This window comes from Corapipo altera, unplaced genomic scaffold (genome assembly GCF_003945725.1).
Source record: "Corapipo altera isolate COAL_440 unplaced genomic scaffold, ASM394572v1 74, whole genome shotgun sequence".
Lineage (NCBI taxonomy): Eukaryota > Metazoa > Chordata > Aves > Passeriformes > Pipridae > Corapipo > Corapipo altera.
In genome coordinates, this window is record NW_020884934.1 from 2,839,449 (window position 1) to 2,855,190 (window position 15,742).

At 46.8% G+C, this 15,742-nt stretch overlaps 1 protein-coding gene across 1 annotated transcript in view; it reads right to left on the reverse strand.

The window, feature by feature from the left end:
* Positions 1 to 547: 547 nt before the first annotated feature.
* The window catches only part of HUNK (hormonally up-regulated Neu-associated kinase), a 45,574-nt gene continuing 30,379 nt past the window's right edge, over positions 548 to 15,742 (reverse strand). Inside the window, exons 6-10 of the mRNA XM_027660037.1 lie at positions 14,345 to 14,480; positions 10,495 to 10,663; positions 9,645 to 9,728; positions 5,405 to 5,468; positions 548 to 3,168 (exon numbers count right to left, since the gene is read on the reverse strand). Coding sequence (XP_027515838.1) covers positions 2,519 to 3,168; positions 5,405 to 5,468; positions 9,645 to 9,728; positions 10,495 to 10,663; positions 14,345 to 14,480 — 1,103 coding nt within the window. The 3' untranslated portion in view covers positions 548 to 2,518. The remainder of the gene's footprint in view (positions 3,169 to 5,404; positions 5,469 to 9,644; positions 9,729 to 10,494; positions 10,664 to 14,344; positions 14,481 to 15,742) is intronic.

Here is a 15,742-nt window from a genome sequence, read left to right on the forward strand (position 1 = left end):
AAGAGCTCAGCTGATCATGGAGGTCTCTGGATCAGTTGTTCTGGAAACAGATTTGCATGAAGGCAGGAGGAGGAAAAAACGGTACTTACAGGAACAGCTTCGCTCCCTCCCCTCTGGACACGGCGAGGCAGCACTCAGGAGAAATTCAGTGCCATCCTTTTGGATCTCTGCTTCAAGGCAGGAAGAGCTGGACATTCCTACCAGGCTCCACTGGTCACAGAGGCTGGATAATGCCCAGAGTGGCTGCACAAGCTGCAGAGGGTGGGCAGCAGCCAGGTGCAAAGGATACACCTGGATGGGTGAAGGGATAGGTGCTGCCAATCCTTTCCTCTCCTCACCCTTCTGCTGCTTGTTTTCATGGAATCACACATGATTTGGGTTGGAAGGGACCTTAAATCTCCAGTTTCCACACATGCCATGGGCAGGGATACCTTCCACTACACCAGGTTGCTCCAAGCCCTGTCCAACCTGGCCTGGAGGTTTTTTGTGCTGAGATTATCCTTTTTTACACAGTGACCTGGCAAACAGAGTCGGCAGTCCATGGCAATCTTGTCCAAAAAGTACATGTATTTAATAATGATACCAAATACAGTTTTTCCCCCTGGAATTTCCACTGTGGCATTTCAGGAAGTCCCTTCTGTGGTCACTGCAGTTGGACTGTACAGAGCTACTGTCTACGCTGGATACATGGTTATGTTTTAGCAGTGTAGTACTCATATATTCTCTATAAATATAATAAAAGATTTAACATTTGCTTTCATTCTGATTCTTACACATATTTACTGGGTCTTCACAAAAAATACGGGTCTCTTTCCTGCCTCCCCCAACCTTTTTATTGGGTTCCAAATAAACCTGAGTTTGCAATTCAAGTCAGCATCTGCCATCTGTTCAGGTATGTGAGTCTGGCACACAAAAAAGGTGGGATTTCAGTGGTCCCTGATCTCAGTGGTCCCTGCTCGCTGCCTTGGCAGCACAGATATGTTCTTATATATAGCATGAAAGAAATGACAATGCTTTGACATTTCTAAATGAAAAGAGCTAAAATGGACCCCCCTGGGATACACAGGTGCTCTGTACAAACAGAATACAACATTTTTTGATGTGAAAATGAATAAAATTATTTCAGGGCTGTCTTTCTCATCCTTTTGGGATGCAGACTTTGGTGTAAGACCCGTGTTATGCTGCAAACCAGGAACACATGCTCAGCTGTGGGATCTGCTGGGGACCTCCTCCCTTTCCTCTGCCGCAGCCCCTGAACATCTTACTCATGAAACTGGAAGGAAAACACCTCAAACAGGGGTAACTCTCACTCTCAGCATTTGCCTGGACACCAAACCAAGGGGGCAACAAAATTGTTTGCAAAAATATGGTTGTAAATAGGGCTAAACCTTCTAATTTATAGGTAATGGGGTTGAAGACAAAAACAGAACCAAAAAAAATGTTGCCAACCTCTCAGATGTATTGTTTACTTAGAAAAACATGACCAGTACACAGGACATGGTGTCTCTTAAGAAAGTTAATTTTCACTGCTCATAATAACACCCAATTTTTGGTAACCACTGCATTACCAATCCTGGAGTATAAAACAACCTTGGTACAGGTTCATGTGTCCTTTATTAGCCATTTTAATTCACTGCAGTCTCTCAGAGAAGCCTTCAGGTGTGTCCAAAGCTGCCTTGCTGTAATAGGGACTACTGCAGGTGTGGGCTGGGTTGTTCAAACACAGCCTTCTGCAATCTGGATTTCTGTTTGAAGCATCTTCTTGCAGACCCATCATATGAAAGGAACAGGCCTTTAGTGAGGTGAATTTCCACATGACAACACTTGTTTTTAAACAATCCTCTTTCTTGTGAGTGAGGTGATTAAATCAGTGGGGATTTTTAGGGAAAAAAATTATTCTGTTTTTAGCTCCTTTATGCAACCAACAGTAAAATCTGCTTTGACTTCCACCATTCCCACTTTTTCTGAACGTTTAAATCACTTGTGTCTTCATTCAAGCTCAAAGCACCTTCATCTCCTCGGCAGTGCTCGTAAGCGAGCTGACTTTGGACAGAGTACCTGGAGTTTCTCCTCTTGCCCACCCCGTGACCAATGCCTGAGTAGTGCCACAGGCAGGAGGAGCAGGGACAGTCTTACCACAGATCCTGGACGGAACTGGCATTCCTGGCACCACACAGATCACCTTGAGGAAACCAAACCCTCGGCGCCTCCAACCAGCCCTGCTGCAACACCAGGTGAGAGCTGTGAAAATACACACTCACGTGGCTCTTTCAGGACATGTTTTACTGTACAGTCGGGTGCCAAATGCTAATATTTCTTAACAGCAGGAGCAGAGCCCTTTTCTTTCAACTTCAATATGTAGGACAACGCCTTCCTTACGAGCAAACCTCTGGTTTCCTGCTGGAGCACTGTGGTGTGTTCCGCAGCGACAGTAACATGCCTGTGGCTTTCCCTTCTTGTTTAAAGTGGAAAAAGGTGAGATCCCAGAGCAGAGCAGAGAAAATCCCAGGATGTCAGGCTAACACTGGCCGCTGACAGCATCTGCTGTGCTGAAGGAAATCTGGGTGGGGCTCATCTGCTGCAGCTGAGGCATCCTGGCCTCCAGCGGCTTCTCGCTGGCCGACTGCATCGTCTGGCTCCTCTTCCTCAGCATCTGTCCGATCCCCATCATGGGGAACCTGCCCCTGCTTTTCACACAGTTGGGGCTGCCCAGGGGGTTGTTGGACACCAGCTGGGTGGGGGACACGGCTTCTTCCTTCGCTGGATACACTTTCTCCTCGTAGGTGAAAGAGACCTGGGTGGGGTGGACGGGGGACGTGCTCCCCGGGGGGAAAAGTGGGGACAGTGTCCTTTCACTGGAGCTTTTGTAGGGGAAATTCATTGGGGAGCCTAAAATTCTGTACTGGTGAGAGGGGGAAACCTGGTCTATTTGGTCCTCTCTGTCAACTGACTCGAAGGAGTGCACAATGTTGAGGATGAGGGGGGAGTCCTTGGCTCGGCCCCCGCTCCGGGCCGGCTCCTGCTGCGGGGGAGATTCCTGCCTCTTGAGGAGCCGAGGGGTCCTGGGGGGTGGCTGCTGGACCTCGAGGTACTCCAGGGAGCTGGAAGTGACACAGCCTGTCTTGGTCGCCAGGGGTTCGTGGAAAGGGCTCACCCCTCCGCTGGAGTCTGCAAAGCAATCGGAGAGGGAACCAGGAGAGCGGGTTGGAGTCACCGGCACTGCCTTCCCTGGCAGGCAGGTCCCACATCCCCTGGGACACACTCCACAGGAGCCTGACATGCACCAGCCACCACAAGCTCTTGGGGACACATACTCAGAACCTCATTGCCTGACTTAGGGACACACTCAGAACCCAATTCCCTGACCCTCACTCAATACTTATGCTGTTGTTCCACTGGAAATTCATCTGCCACCTCCCTCAAAGGCAGCAGGAGAGCTTAAACTGAGTGGGACAAGGACTTGAAAAGGAAAACCACAGGTGTCTTCAGCTGTTTGTATTAATTATATCCTCTAAGGCCACGCCTGACAAACCTCACGTTTCTCCTCTCTTAGCACAACTTTGCCTGGCTCTTACTGGATCTTTGTCCTGTATTCACTGCCATACCTAGAGACACAGTGAGTTAATCCCTGGTGTCTTCCTCGCATTTTGGAACAGAATCTGCTCTTGGTTTCACACATGTAAATATGGAGTAGCTGCACTGGCCAGATTCAGGCTGTTAGAGTTGGAACAGATTTGCTGCAACGACTTCAGCAAGAACCTTCCTCCAGCAAGGACTGAAAATAAATGGAAAAATCTTTGCAGGATTTGGCCCAGTAAAACAAAGCAGCTTGTGGAGAAGATCTGCTCAGTTTCTACAGGATGCTGGCACTGGCTCATGCCAAGCACGTTTTGCTGCCTTTATGGAAAGCTGTCCAAGGAGCCTGATTGCCAGGTCCCTCTAATTGAATTAACCAGCAGTTAATCACTGTCTGTGAGTTCCCTCAAACCACCTAAAAGGTACCTCAAATAATTTAGGTCTGCCAGCCCTCAGGTCACAGCCACAAATCTCACACGTATTTCCTGTGAAGGGATGGTCTCATCAGGGGTTGAGACCTGAATGGATGAAGATGGAATCTCACACTCAGAGTTGTCTGGCAAAAGCAGACCAAGGTTAATCTGACCAGTTTCTTTCTAAAACCAGTCAAAATTATTTGACCATTTCATTTAAGATGTGTCAAAATATGGTTTCTAGAAAAGAAATGCTTTATCTGAGATCTGAATGATTTTCGGGTTTCAGATCAAAAAAGCAGGGAGAAACCTAAAGAGGAACAAAACCTAATAAGTTGACTTCCCCCTATGCCTTCCTCCCAAAAGGGACAACAAATGGGAGCAAAATGGGCTTTTTTTTTTTTTTTTTTTACATTTTTTACAGGAAGTATGTCCCATTTCTGACCAGCTCTCTGGACTCCTGCTACCTTGCAGCAGAGGTGCCTCTGCTGCCACAAAAACACCATTTGGACCTATTTTTTTTTCAGGGTGACAGCACCAAATGATGAATTATGAAGTCATGAGGACGAACATGAAACCACCATGAGCCACCACTCTAAATAACCCCCTGACACCACAGCAGATGCTTTACATCACTCTATTTCCCCACACTGCTCTGTAGTGATCACCCCTTATTTAGTTCCTTATTTAACAACCAGCCATATCCCCCTTCCTGCTCCTCAAGGTCTCCCATCCATGTGTGCACTACCAACACTCCCCTTTCCCTCTACTCCTTTCTCCCACCTCCTTTTGCCAGGAGCTCTCACCCATCCCTCCCACCCTGTGTGATTAATGATCTCCTCTGGCTGTCATGTCTTTTCCTTTCCCTGTTCATGTTTTTTTCCCCCTCCTTTTGCTGCCTGAAATGTGCTGAGCTTGCCAGTCCCACCTGCCTTTCCCCTTTCTCCATCATCAGCTGCTGCCCACTGCTTCTCTCAGGGATGCCACTGCTACTGGCACATCCTCAGGGTCAGGGATTCTCCGTGCTGCTCCTCAGCCCCCTCTCAGGAAAACACATTCTCTGGTAGGAAGAAGCTTGTCTACCAGCTCTGGTTTGTCAGTGATCTGGGGTGGGTGTTGATGCTTTCAAAACACCAGTGTGAGTGCAGATGATTTGGTGTAAAAAAGAAAGCTTTTTTTAAAGCACTGTCAAACACGAGGAGAAGTAAAAGTGAGGGCTCATGACTGCTGAGCATCGTTCAGGATGTTTTGCTCCATGTTTGATGACATTATCCAGTCCTTTCCCATACCAGTTCCTGAGCTGACAGCAGCGCAAGCCCATTTTTACTCACAAACACACAACACACACAGGACAGGCTCATTAACACTCATTAACATGCTCACAGGGATGCACCACAGGCGCTTCTCCCACTGACCTTTCTCAGGAGCCCCGGCCTTGGCACCTTTCCGGTCCTTCAGCAGAGCCTTGGTGTTCTGGATCTGTGAGACAAGACAGGAAGAAGGCTGTCTATATGAAACTGGACTTTTCTCAGTTTTCTCTGGGGGCTGACGGTGAAGAATCTCCCCTTTCTTTTCTCGTTCTTTGGGTTTTTTGTCCTTTAAGTTGTAAAACAAACAAGAACAGTTGGGTTTACTCAAGGGAAGGTTCAGTGAGGCACAAGCACTCCGCTTACCCAAGCTGGATTAAGAACTTCACATTTACAAGGAACTTATCCTGACTACCCAGAATAACTAAATCTTCCACGTCTCATTTTTCTCTGACACGATTTCATGGCTCCCATCTGCTCTGACATCCGGGCAGTGAGAAAGACGGCTTTGGAAAATTAAAGGAAAAGGGAAGTTTTCTCTTCAGAGGACATTTGTCATATCTGGAGGAAGCAGATACAGGTGTGTGCTCCTCCATACCTGAAATACCCTATTTTAAGCACCAAAAAAAGGCTTTGATTTCTCCTTATTCCACTTCCTCTGACATTTAAAAAGGTGAGCTGCTGAGCTTTAAATAAGTTTAAACTCTTTAAATAATTTATTTTCTGTCCAGACAAGATCTGGAGGAATATGGCCCTTGATTTTACAGCATCTCTGCAACTGCACAAGACATGGAGGGGGAGAAAATTCCTGGCCCAAGCCTTCTCTGAGCCGTAACTCCTAATCATGAAGGAGAAGAGCTGAAGGTGGGAGTGCAAGAGCACATATCCTATATAGGTTTGATCTCCAGTCATGACAGAGGAAAAACAGAACCTGGGAGTAGGATTCTGAAAAGGAATCCAATTTTCAAAGCACAGTTTTACAGTGAAAATTCACTGCCTTTTCTTTCCATCACTGCATTCAGCACAACACCCCTTACCTGCCACTGATTTCTGGGGGAGCCAAAAGTCTTATTTCACGTCCAAAAATTCAGGCATCAAATTTGTAGCTTTATTTTGCTACCCCTGAAAAGCTTCAAGGATCTCTTGCCTTTCTGGGACAGAGCAGTGTGGTGTGGTTTGAGACATCCCTCTCAAAGAAGAGGGGCTTTTTCCTGTGGTCATAATTTTCATTTAAGCAACATGTTTTGCTGTGTCTTATTAAAAAGTCACTGTGAGTACAAGTCTTTTTTAAAAAATGCAGGAAAGTTCCTTCCCCCAGTTATGTGTTTCCATCCTTTATTTCCTCCAGTTCCCTTCCCTTTGGCCAGCTAAAGCTAAAGCTGGCTGACCCCTCCATAGCCATGAGCACATCACAGAACTGTTGTCACTCTGCATGACACCTTCATCCACCCGATGCCTTTGGTGCCTTTAGAGGCTGTAAACACCTCTGGCACCAAGCATTTATTCCTGCCTGGCCACACTGTGCTTGGAGCAACATAGTGTTGGATCAGGCCCAGGCATTGCACAGTCACTCCTGATGAGGATAAAGGAGTAGCAACAGCAATGATGATGATGATATTAATAATAATATTTCTGTGAGAATAACCTGCCACAATATAGTCAGTGGCCTTCACCCTGCTGGTGTGTTTTCTCAGCCACCCCACACAATTAAAGCACCCACAGCAAAGAAAACTCACATATCCGGTGTTAGCAATTAATTAGTTCACACTGGATGAACACTGCAAATGGTCTTAGAAGTGTTTTTAAAACTATTAACGTTGCTCCTTAATGACCAAGGCTGTAAGAGGGGAAATGACCGAATCCCAATAGTGTCACACACTATTCTATTTTAAAAGGGAGGGAAGATTTCATTCGGGCGAGTTACAAAAGTTTGCTTGGCCATGTCATGCTGCCCCACAATGCAGGACTTGTACCGGTACTTTATACTTGATAGGTTGGGAATTACATCATCCTCTGCTATTTCCTGTCCTGACCTCGACCCTCAAACCTACCCTTAGTCCCAGCAATGAATTTGAAAGACAGATAAAGGGTGTTTGCCTTGGCCATGTCTGAAATGGTGATAGGGCAGTGACACAAGCTCCTAAAAACTGCACATTCCCCGTGTCTGAGCCCCCCAGCTGCCCTGGGGGAGGCAGGTACCCCCTGCCTGCTCCCCTGGGTGCTCTGGAGGGACAGCCACTCATCCCCTGAGACCTCTCCCACTAAAAGAGAGATGGAGAGAGAGACACAGACTCCTGCCTGCCTCCCTCCTCCCTGTCCATGCTGAGCGCTCCAGTGAAACCAGCCTGCAACAGCCTGGTTCCTTGGCACTGCCAGCAGCTCCTAGCACCCCAAAAAACCCTAATGGAGAACAGGGGCTTGGCATGACCATTGCCCCCATGCCCCCTGCCTGCCCCAGCTGCTGGCAGCCCCTGCCTGGGGCCAAGTCCTTATTTCACACCCCTGGAGTGAGGTGGATAAAAGAGTCCTCAGCGGGAGCCGTTGCTGACCATCCCTCCCATCCCTCTCCCTGCTATTCCCATGGCAACACACAGCTCTGCTCTTGTGCAGTGCCTGCCAGGGGACCAGTGCCTCCCAGTTCCCACTCTGGCAATGGCAGGGAGGGATAAAGGGACTCTCTCTCTCTAGCTCATGAAACTTCCTGAGCTTACAAATCCCCTGCCCCTGAGTGCTGGTGGTACCCACTGATCCCAGTGGCATGAGCTGGGCACTGCCAGGGCTGTGTTCTCACCCACATGAAGGCATTCTAGGGGAGTTTCTACCTTAGATATAAATGGCAGTAGCAGCCCAGCACCTGCATTACCCTCCCTGTGCAGCTCCACTTGTCCTGGTACAGTAAGAATCACATAATCCACTCATGGAAATATAGCTGAAGCAATAGAAAACATTGTACAATCACTGGTTTGGGTTGGAAGGGACCTTAAAGATCATCCAGTGCCACCCCCTGCCATGGGAAGGGACACTTTCCACTAGACCAGGTTGCTCCAAGCCCTGTCCAAGCTGGCCCTGAACACTTCTATCCTCAGCTGTGCCCATGCAGAAAGAGAACAGACTGTGTTATTATTATTGCAGAGTCTGCACTGTGAGTACATCCTGATGACTATTTCAAGAAAGACATGACACCCCCTCATCCTCTAAATAGCTACCCTGGGACTAACTCTGAGTGCAGGAGAGGCTTTGGAAGGAGTTTTATCCCTAAGCATGCCCACAAACCAAACTGGGGCCAAATACCAGCACTGCCGTTGGTTTCCAGTTATCCTTAGGGAACTCAAACATCGGCTCCAGGCAGGCCCTGCTGCAGCCTCCCCTGCACAGGGTCAGTGCACAGAAGCCATGAGCTCATTCCTGGATGGCTGGCAGAGCCATCCCTGGCACAGAGAAGTGGCACCAGCAGCAGGAGGAAGCCAGCCCAGGGAGCAGCGAGATGCTCCATGCAGCATCCCGGTACCTGCCTGTGTTTCCAGGGAAAGGCTGCTCTGCAACAGCTTGAATAAGCTGTCAGAGCATTGTGAACTATTATATTCATTGAGTCTACCCACTACCGATACATTTTAAATAAGATGGTTTTGATTGATGTAAGAAAAGAGTAAGTACTTTGCCCTGCTATTTCCATGGCTTGCAGCTCAGCTTGTCTTGCAAGGAGTCTTTGTGACAAACAAACCCAGCCACGACACAAATCTGCCCCTGCAATTAGATCATCAATCCAGAGCTGAGGAGCAGCTTTTGAAGCAGGCAGACTCCTCAAGAATGCTGCTCTTTGTGTTGGCAGGGAAGACTTGCACAGCTCAGATTACTCTTGTAATTTTAGTGCTTGGCAAAGAATCAGCCAGGGAAGAAAAATCCAGCCATGGTTTAATAAAAAATACCTTCTCCACTCACAGGCAGAAAGGCTGGAGACCAGAGTTCTCTGCCCTACACCACCAAGGTCTTAAGACTCAAGGAGAGTCTCAAGAAGACACAGTTCTGATGTTATAACACCAGCAACTTGCACCTCAGAATGAAACTATGGAGCCCTATGATTAAGTTCACATTATTTTGCTGAACAGAGCCTTAAAACCTTTTAATTTCTTCAAAAAAACTCAAAGTCACCTTTACACTTCTACTCTAGAGGGTTGCTATTTGTTCCTTTGAAAAGGAATTGAGGGAATTATTTGTCCTGCACAGGAATGACCATGGGTCTTTATTTTTCTCCACAGGTCCACAAATCCATCACCTTGATCGCAATCACCAAGGATGCTCAAATTCAATATGTTTTCAAAGCACTTTAACAAGCTTTGTTGAGCTTTACCTCATAGGAGTCTTTATTTGCCTTGTATTTTTCTATCTGGTAGAGCTGGTTCTTGTGGAAAACATTGTCCTGGCCTTCAGCCTTCTGTGGAGAGAAAAGCACAGAAAAGTAAAATATGTGGGACAATTAGAGAAAATTAATGTTCAGTTATTGCTTAATGTACTGTATCCACTCTTGGCATTCAGTGGAGGAGCATCAACTTACAGAGCTGATGATTTTGATCCACCACATTTTAAATGCCACTGGTGGCATCATCAAGAAAACATTCTCGTGAAAAGAACTGAGAAAGATAAAAAATTAAGAAGCTGTTGTCAAACTGGAAGGCCCAGGACATACTCAGGGGCCAGGAAGGTCAGCAGGAGGTCAGATCACGTCAAACTTTCAGCTAAGTTTTCACTTAAATGCTAAATAAAACCTTAATAAGCTCTTAAGCTTCCTCCTGATCTCCTGAATCAAGTTACACGGTGTTATTGATATTTCAAGCAACAGAACTATGCTGACACAGGGACACAGCACATCACAATCACAGAATTACAATGGACACGTAAGGCTCTGCATGGCAACAGTTTGCTTCCTGCAGGGTAACTGCCCTGCAGGAGGGGATCTCCTATGGAAACAGGGAGACACAAAGCCTATCAGCAATTACCTTTGCAACCTGGGGAATTTTTACTTGGAATAATGTTAATAATTTGGGGAATACTTCCCCTTCGTGCTACAAAATAAGGAAAAAAATCCCCACCCCAAAACTCGGGTGAAGCCTTGGGTTTCCCAGGAAGCAGGGAAACTTTCGGGCCTTTTTTCCCCCCTGATCAGCCACTCGTGTAGAGAACCAGAAAGAAGCAGGGCTCACCCTCAGGCTGGCCAGGTAACGCTCCAGCTTCTTATTGAGCAGGAAGTAGATGGCGAGCGTGTGGCTGGCCCTGTTGGAGAGCACGGTGTTGATGACATCGCTGTTCTTGTAGCCCAGCTTCTCAGTCATGTGGAGCAGCACACTCTGGCTGAGGTCCTCCAGGTGAATCCTGCACGGGGAGAGAGGCAGAGCACCGCGCTGGAGCCGTCCTGGTGTTGGAACCATCCTGGCATTGGAACCATCCTGCCGGTGACGGAGCCTCAGAGGCGATGGAGCCTCGAGGGGGGACCAGGCACAGCCTGAGGGGCTCAGGGACGTGGGAGTGATTATCTCTCTCTTCCCATTAAAAGGACAGGCTTTTTGGGAACCACTGGCATTGCAGGAAGCTGTGATAGCTGAACAAACAGGACTCTGCCCACCGTGTCCATCCCTGGTATGAAAGGGCACCGTGGTGCTCAGGATGTGCCGTTTGTTACCCTACACCCGACCAGTGAGGACCATCAAGATTATCACAGAATCACGGTATCCAATTGATTTTGAAGGAAAAGAGGTCAACTCCAACCCAGATGGCTCCCTGAAAAGTCCCTCTCCTTGCAATCAAACAACCCTGGCATTCAGCTTCACGCCTTACCTGTCGCACAATATCCGTGCTCTGAGTAAGAGAGGGAATTTCCTGCTGGAAAAGGGGGATGTGCAGGGTTATTGCAGCAGGTCTCAGAGTGGTAACACTGCTGTTATACCCCTGTCAGTTAAAAGCACGCATCCAAGCCATGTTTATGTATCTGCTCTTCTATAGAGTCTGTAACAGGCTCAGCCAAGGCGAGAAATGGAGTGGAAATGGCAAAGCATCATCTCGGTCTAAGTTAAAACCAGATTTTCCAAAGAACACTGCTCCTATTTAGGCCTCTAAGTGTGCTGGCCAGATTCCCAGATGTACCTGTCAACTCCCATCCATCTCCAAAGAAATGCTGGGTTTCACTTGATTTCTAAAGGATATTCCTTGCTCCTAATATAAAGCCTAGTATCTGGCTAAGGCACAGTGGGGGAACTTAGGCTGTGGGCATTTTTGCCAGCTGCCTTCCCCCTCCCAAAGGATCACTCCCAGCTTTCCCACTCCTGCCCTGTGCACCTGTGCTGTGAGGAATGCCCAGACAGCAGCCTGTGTCTGATCTGCAGCACTTAAACAAGATGTAAAACAGCGTTTAACAGAAAAAAACCCCCAGTCTGGAAAATCTCAAACAACTCTTTCCCTTTGTTCCCCTTGCTTATTAACAGTCTTTCTGCCCCCAAAGAAATGCTTGGGGTTGGGTTTTTTTCAAGTTCAAAAGCAAAACTTATCTTGGCCATTGCACGTTGAGACATCTGTACAGCAAAAGAAATTCAAGCAATTTCCACTTGAAGTGCTCAGCAAAACGGGAAATTTTTGCTTGCCTCCAGGGAATTTCTTTAACAAAAGCAAGCTTATAAAAAGCCTGGGAGAATATTCTCCTGAAAATGCAGTTTTTGCCGTTCTTCCACCTTATCTCCATGTTCTTCCCTTTCCTACCACGTTCCTGTCTTTGGAACAATGGGTGTTATGCCCAGAATAGTGCAAGAACGTAACACAGCTTCTTCTGTGTTGATTAAGAGGAACTGATTATTTGCAAATTCAGCAGTGGATTTTTCGCACACTGTTTCAACACACCTTATCCATATCTGCACACTAAGGAAAACTTGGAGAAATTCCATCGAAGCTGACTTCAGTGGTACTTCCTGAGGCAAACTCAAAAGGAGTCAGGCCACATATTAAAGTATTTCAAACTTTACAGATTATTTCCCCCATTAAGCTCCAGTATGACAAAGTCTAGGTAGGTCAAGCTTGGGGCATCAACTAATGAAACTAAAGCAATATTATTACCAAAAAAATGAAGTGAAAGAATCTCTGTGGCTTTTATCCTTTACAGCTTCAAATGAAATCTGGGTTCAGATAGAAGGAGTATCTACTTCCCTCTTAATTTCTGACAAAAGGATGGGAAAATCAGTGTAATGAGAAAGAAAGAAGGGAAGAAGTTGCCCACCTCACTGCACCAATAAGTAAACTCTGGAAGGGACCCACAACCTCACAAAAGCCTGACAAATGCAAACCAGGAATTAAAAATAGAGGCGTGAAAACACACCTACAAATGCAAAAGAATTGTGAAAGCACATTCAAGCCTTACTTCTGTATTTCTTCCTCTTTTCTGCAGCTAAGACTCAAACAGACAGAGAATTAAATTACCCCTCCAGGTCTCTGTTACACTTACATTGACTTAACAGATGCCACATTTAGTGGATTGATTGGGCTCATTATGACAGTGATTTCATTAGCTTAATGACTCATTCAGTTTACACTTGTTTTCCCTTTCTTTACCACACAACGTTCACATGTACCACACTCAGCACAGTCCAGTGCACGACAGACACTCAGATCTCCTTTTGCTGAACACCACACTAGGCAAATTAACCCAGCTGCTCTTAAATTTGCAGCAGGAATGTCAAAAGAAGGGCTCTGCCTGCTCTCATTCCTCGTGAAACAATTCTTTGTGGGGGTCACCTTTACATTCTGTCCACGAAGGTCTGGGCATCGCAGGCCCCACACGTGCCCTCCCCGTTTCAGTGGATGGCCCTGGTGATGTCCCCTGGCATCCAAGCTGCTCAACACCCATCCAACACAAACTTTGAGGGTGCAAAACCTGTGATTCTCCTCAGGTCAAAGACGCAAAGAGATGGCCTGGCTGGTGAACACCAAATCCTTTTTGGGCGGAGGACAGCATGTTCAGGTAAAAGTCATCACACCTCCAGGCAAACACTACATCTGGTTTGTAACAACTGAGTGTGGGGAAATTATGATCTTCACTGAGGGACTCTCCTCTTACTGAAGTCAGGACAGAAATTTTGGAGCACTATCAAATTTTAAGCACCAAAATTAGGCTTTAATTTGCTGTCTTTGCCTCAGTGTTGCCTGACCTGCTGCAGGTACTGGGCTGTGTATGAGGCACAACTGGAGGGCTTTGATAGAGCAAGGAGGTTTTATCTGATCAAACACAGACTTGTATTTCCAAGTGAGTTGCCTGAGGCTCCATTTACAGTCACTGGAGAGGAACTGGTGTCTCCTGGGCACAGAGTCATCCTAAGGCAGAATCAAAGAGAAGACAGATGAATCCTTATGTAAAGAGCGCCCTTGTTTCTCTGCACTGACTGCAAGGAGAGCCTTGCCTGGCTGGCTCATGTGGCAGCTCTGCACATGTTTAAAGTCAAACAAGATTATTTCTAACGCCAAAGTGAACCACAAGTATCTTTCCTTCTTTTTCTTTTTCCCTGGGTCGATGTTTCACTGACCGTGAGATTTGTTCTCTTCTTGCATTTAGTCATGTATTCAGCAAGGTTCAAGATGAACAACAAGGTAAGATCACTTAACTCTGACCTTTCTTTTCACTTAAACCACAGAACCTTGTGGATATAGCACAAATAGGCAGAGCCTCTGTGGGGAAAGTAGCTTGGATTTTACTGAATTACAAGAAGATCAGAAACTGCCCATCACACATCCCCATTCCCATGTCTGGAGCCAATTAATCCCATGATCTGCACCCCAGACCACCCTGCAAATAATACACTGTATGCCAGCTTCTAATTTAAGGTATTGCTTTTGACCATTCCAAGCAACACTTTACTCAATCCTAACAACTTTCATGATGGAGTCACAAAAGCAATCCCAGAAAAAGCACTGGGATGGTGTCACAGGAGTGGAACTGAAGCTCCAGAGCTGTTCACATTTTCACATACATGATGTACAGACACCCTGGCAGGCCTTCTCCTCCCTTCCAGGCAGTACCTGTTTGGATAGGTGACATTTGGTGGTGCTCTTCCGGGGTAATTCTCGTTGAGCCATCGATTTGCCAGGGCCTGCTGGATGTTTGGTCTCTTTGCAGGGTCTGGCTCCAGCAGAGATCGTAGGAAGTTTATGGCAGCTGGGAAGAAAGCAAGGAAAAACCCCAAACAATAGCTATGCCATCTGCTTTATGACTTATACAGTAGTGCAGTTACTACAGGTGTGTAGCCTGGCCAAGAGTGTACTAAAAAGCAATGTTTTCCTTACAGTGTGCTCTGATGTCCTTGGGAAAATGGAAGTACTGATAAGGCATTAGTAAGTAAAATAAACAGTGATTTATAGTCACAATGATTTATGGAGTCATAAAGGAGAGGAGAAAAAGGTTTTTTGTCTCAGAGCTCGTTTGAAGTTTTGGAGCAGGTGAGACAACACTTGATTTCCTTGTGAGAGCAAGAGGCTGGAGCAGGGTCAGAGAGAAATCACTGTGTTTAAAGCAGGAGGAGATGGACCAGGGGGAGTGGAGGGGAAGGGAAAGGATGCAGAGCTGGGAAGGAAGACATGGCAAATTTGGCTCCCTTTGACATTATGAGGAGAAATTCTCTCCTGGCTTCCATCCAGCCCACAATCAGTTGCAGAAGGTTTCAGCCCAATTAAGAGTACAGCAAAATTAATTTTCATTTTGGTTTCAGGTGCTGAACCTTTAGCTTTCAGGGGCATTCAAATACTACCCAACATTTTTGCTATTTTCCTACAACAACAATGTTCCAGAAAAGTAGCAGGAAAAGTCTACATCCAAGTTCATAAACTTGCTGGAAGCTGTTCCCTGCGTGCCGGAGTGCCCCCTCCTCATCCTCCTGGGCACGGAAATCCCCATTACAGCAAACAACAAACCCCTTGTTCTTCCACTTCATCTCTCGCTCCAGTAGTTCCCTTATCTCTGTGTTAGAAACCACACACATCCCATGGGCTCAGAGCAAAACAAATCACCCCTTCCCAAGCCAACACCCTCCTCCTTCACCACCACCACCACACTCAGCCCCCAAATCACCTGATGTCTCCTTAAATATCTTACTTCACCACCACCCCCACCCCTGCCAACAGGCAGGCTAATTAAATGAAGCTTGTGAAGCACCACAGATAACAGATTCAGACTGGGAGAAACTAATTCCGGAGAGAAGATCCCCCCGGAGGCTCCCTGGACCCAGGAAACACGGTGGAGATGAGTAACTGTGCTGGCTTTGGCTGATTTGAGCTGTCAGATGGTACAAGGAGGAGAGAAGCCTTTCCCAGGTCAGCCACATAGCTGTGGGATGACAAAATTAGTGCCCCAGGGAGCAAACATGAGCAAACATGTTCCCCGTCATGAGTGAAACCAGCTCACTGTCTCGTTCCCTCTGGGAG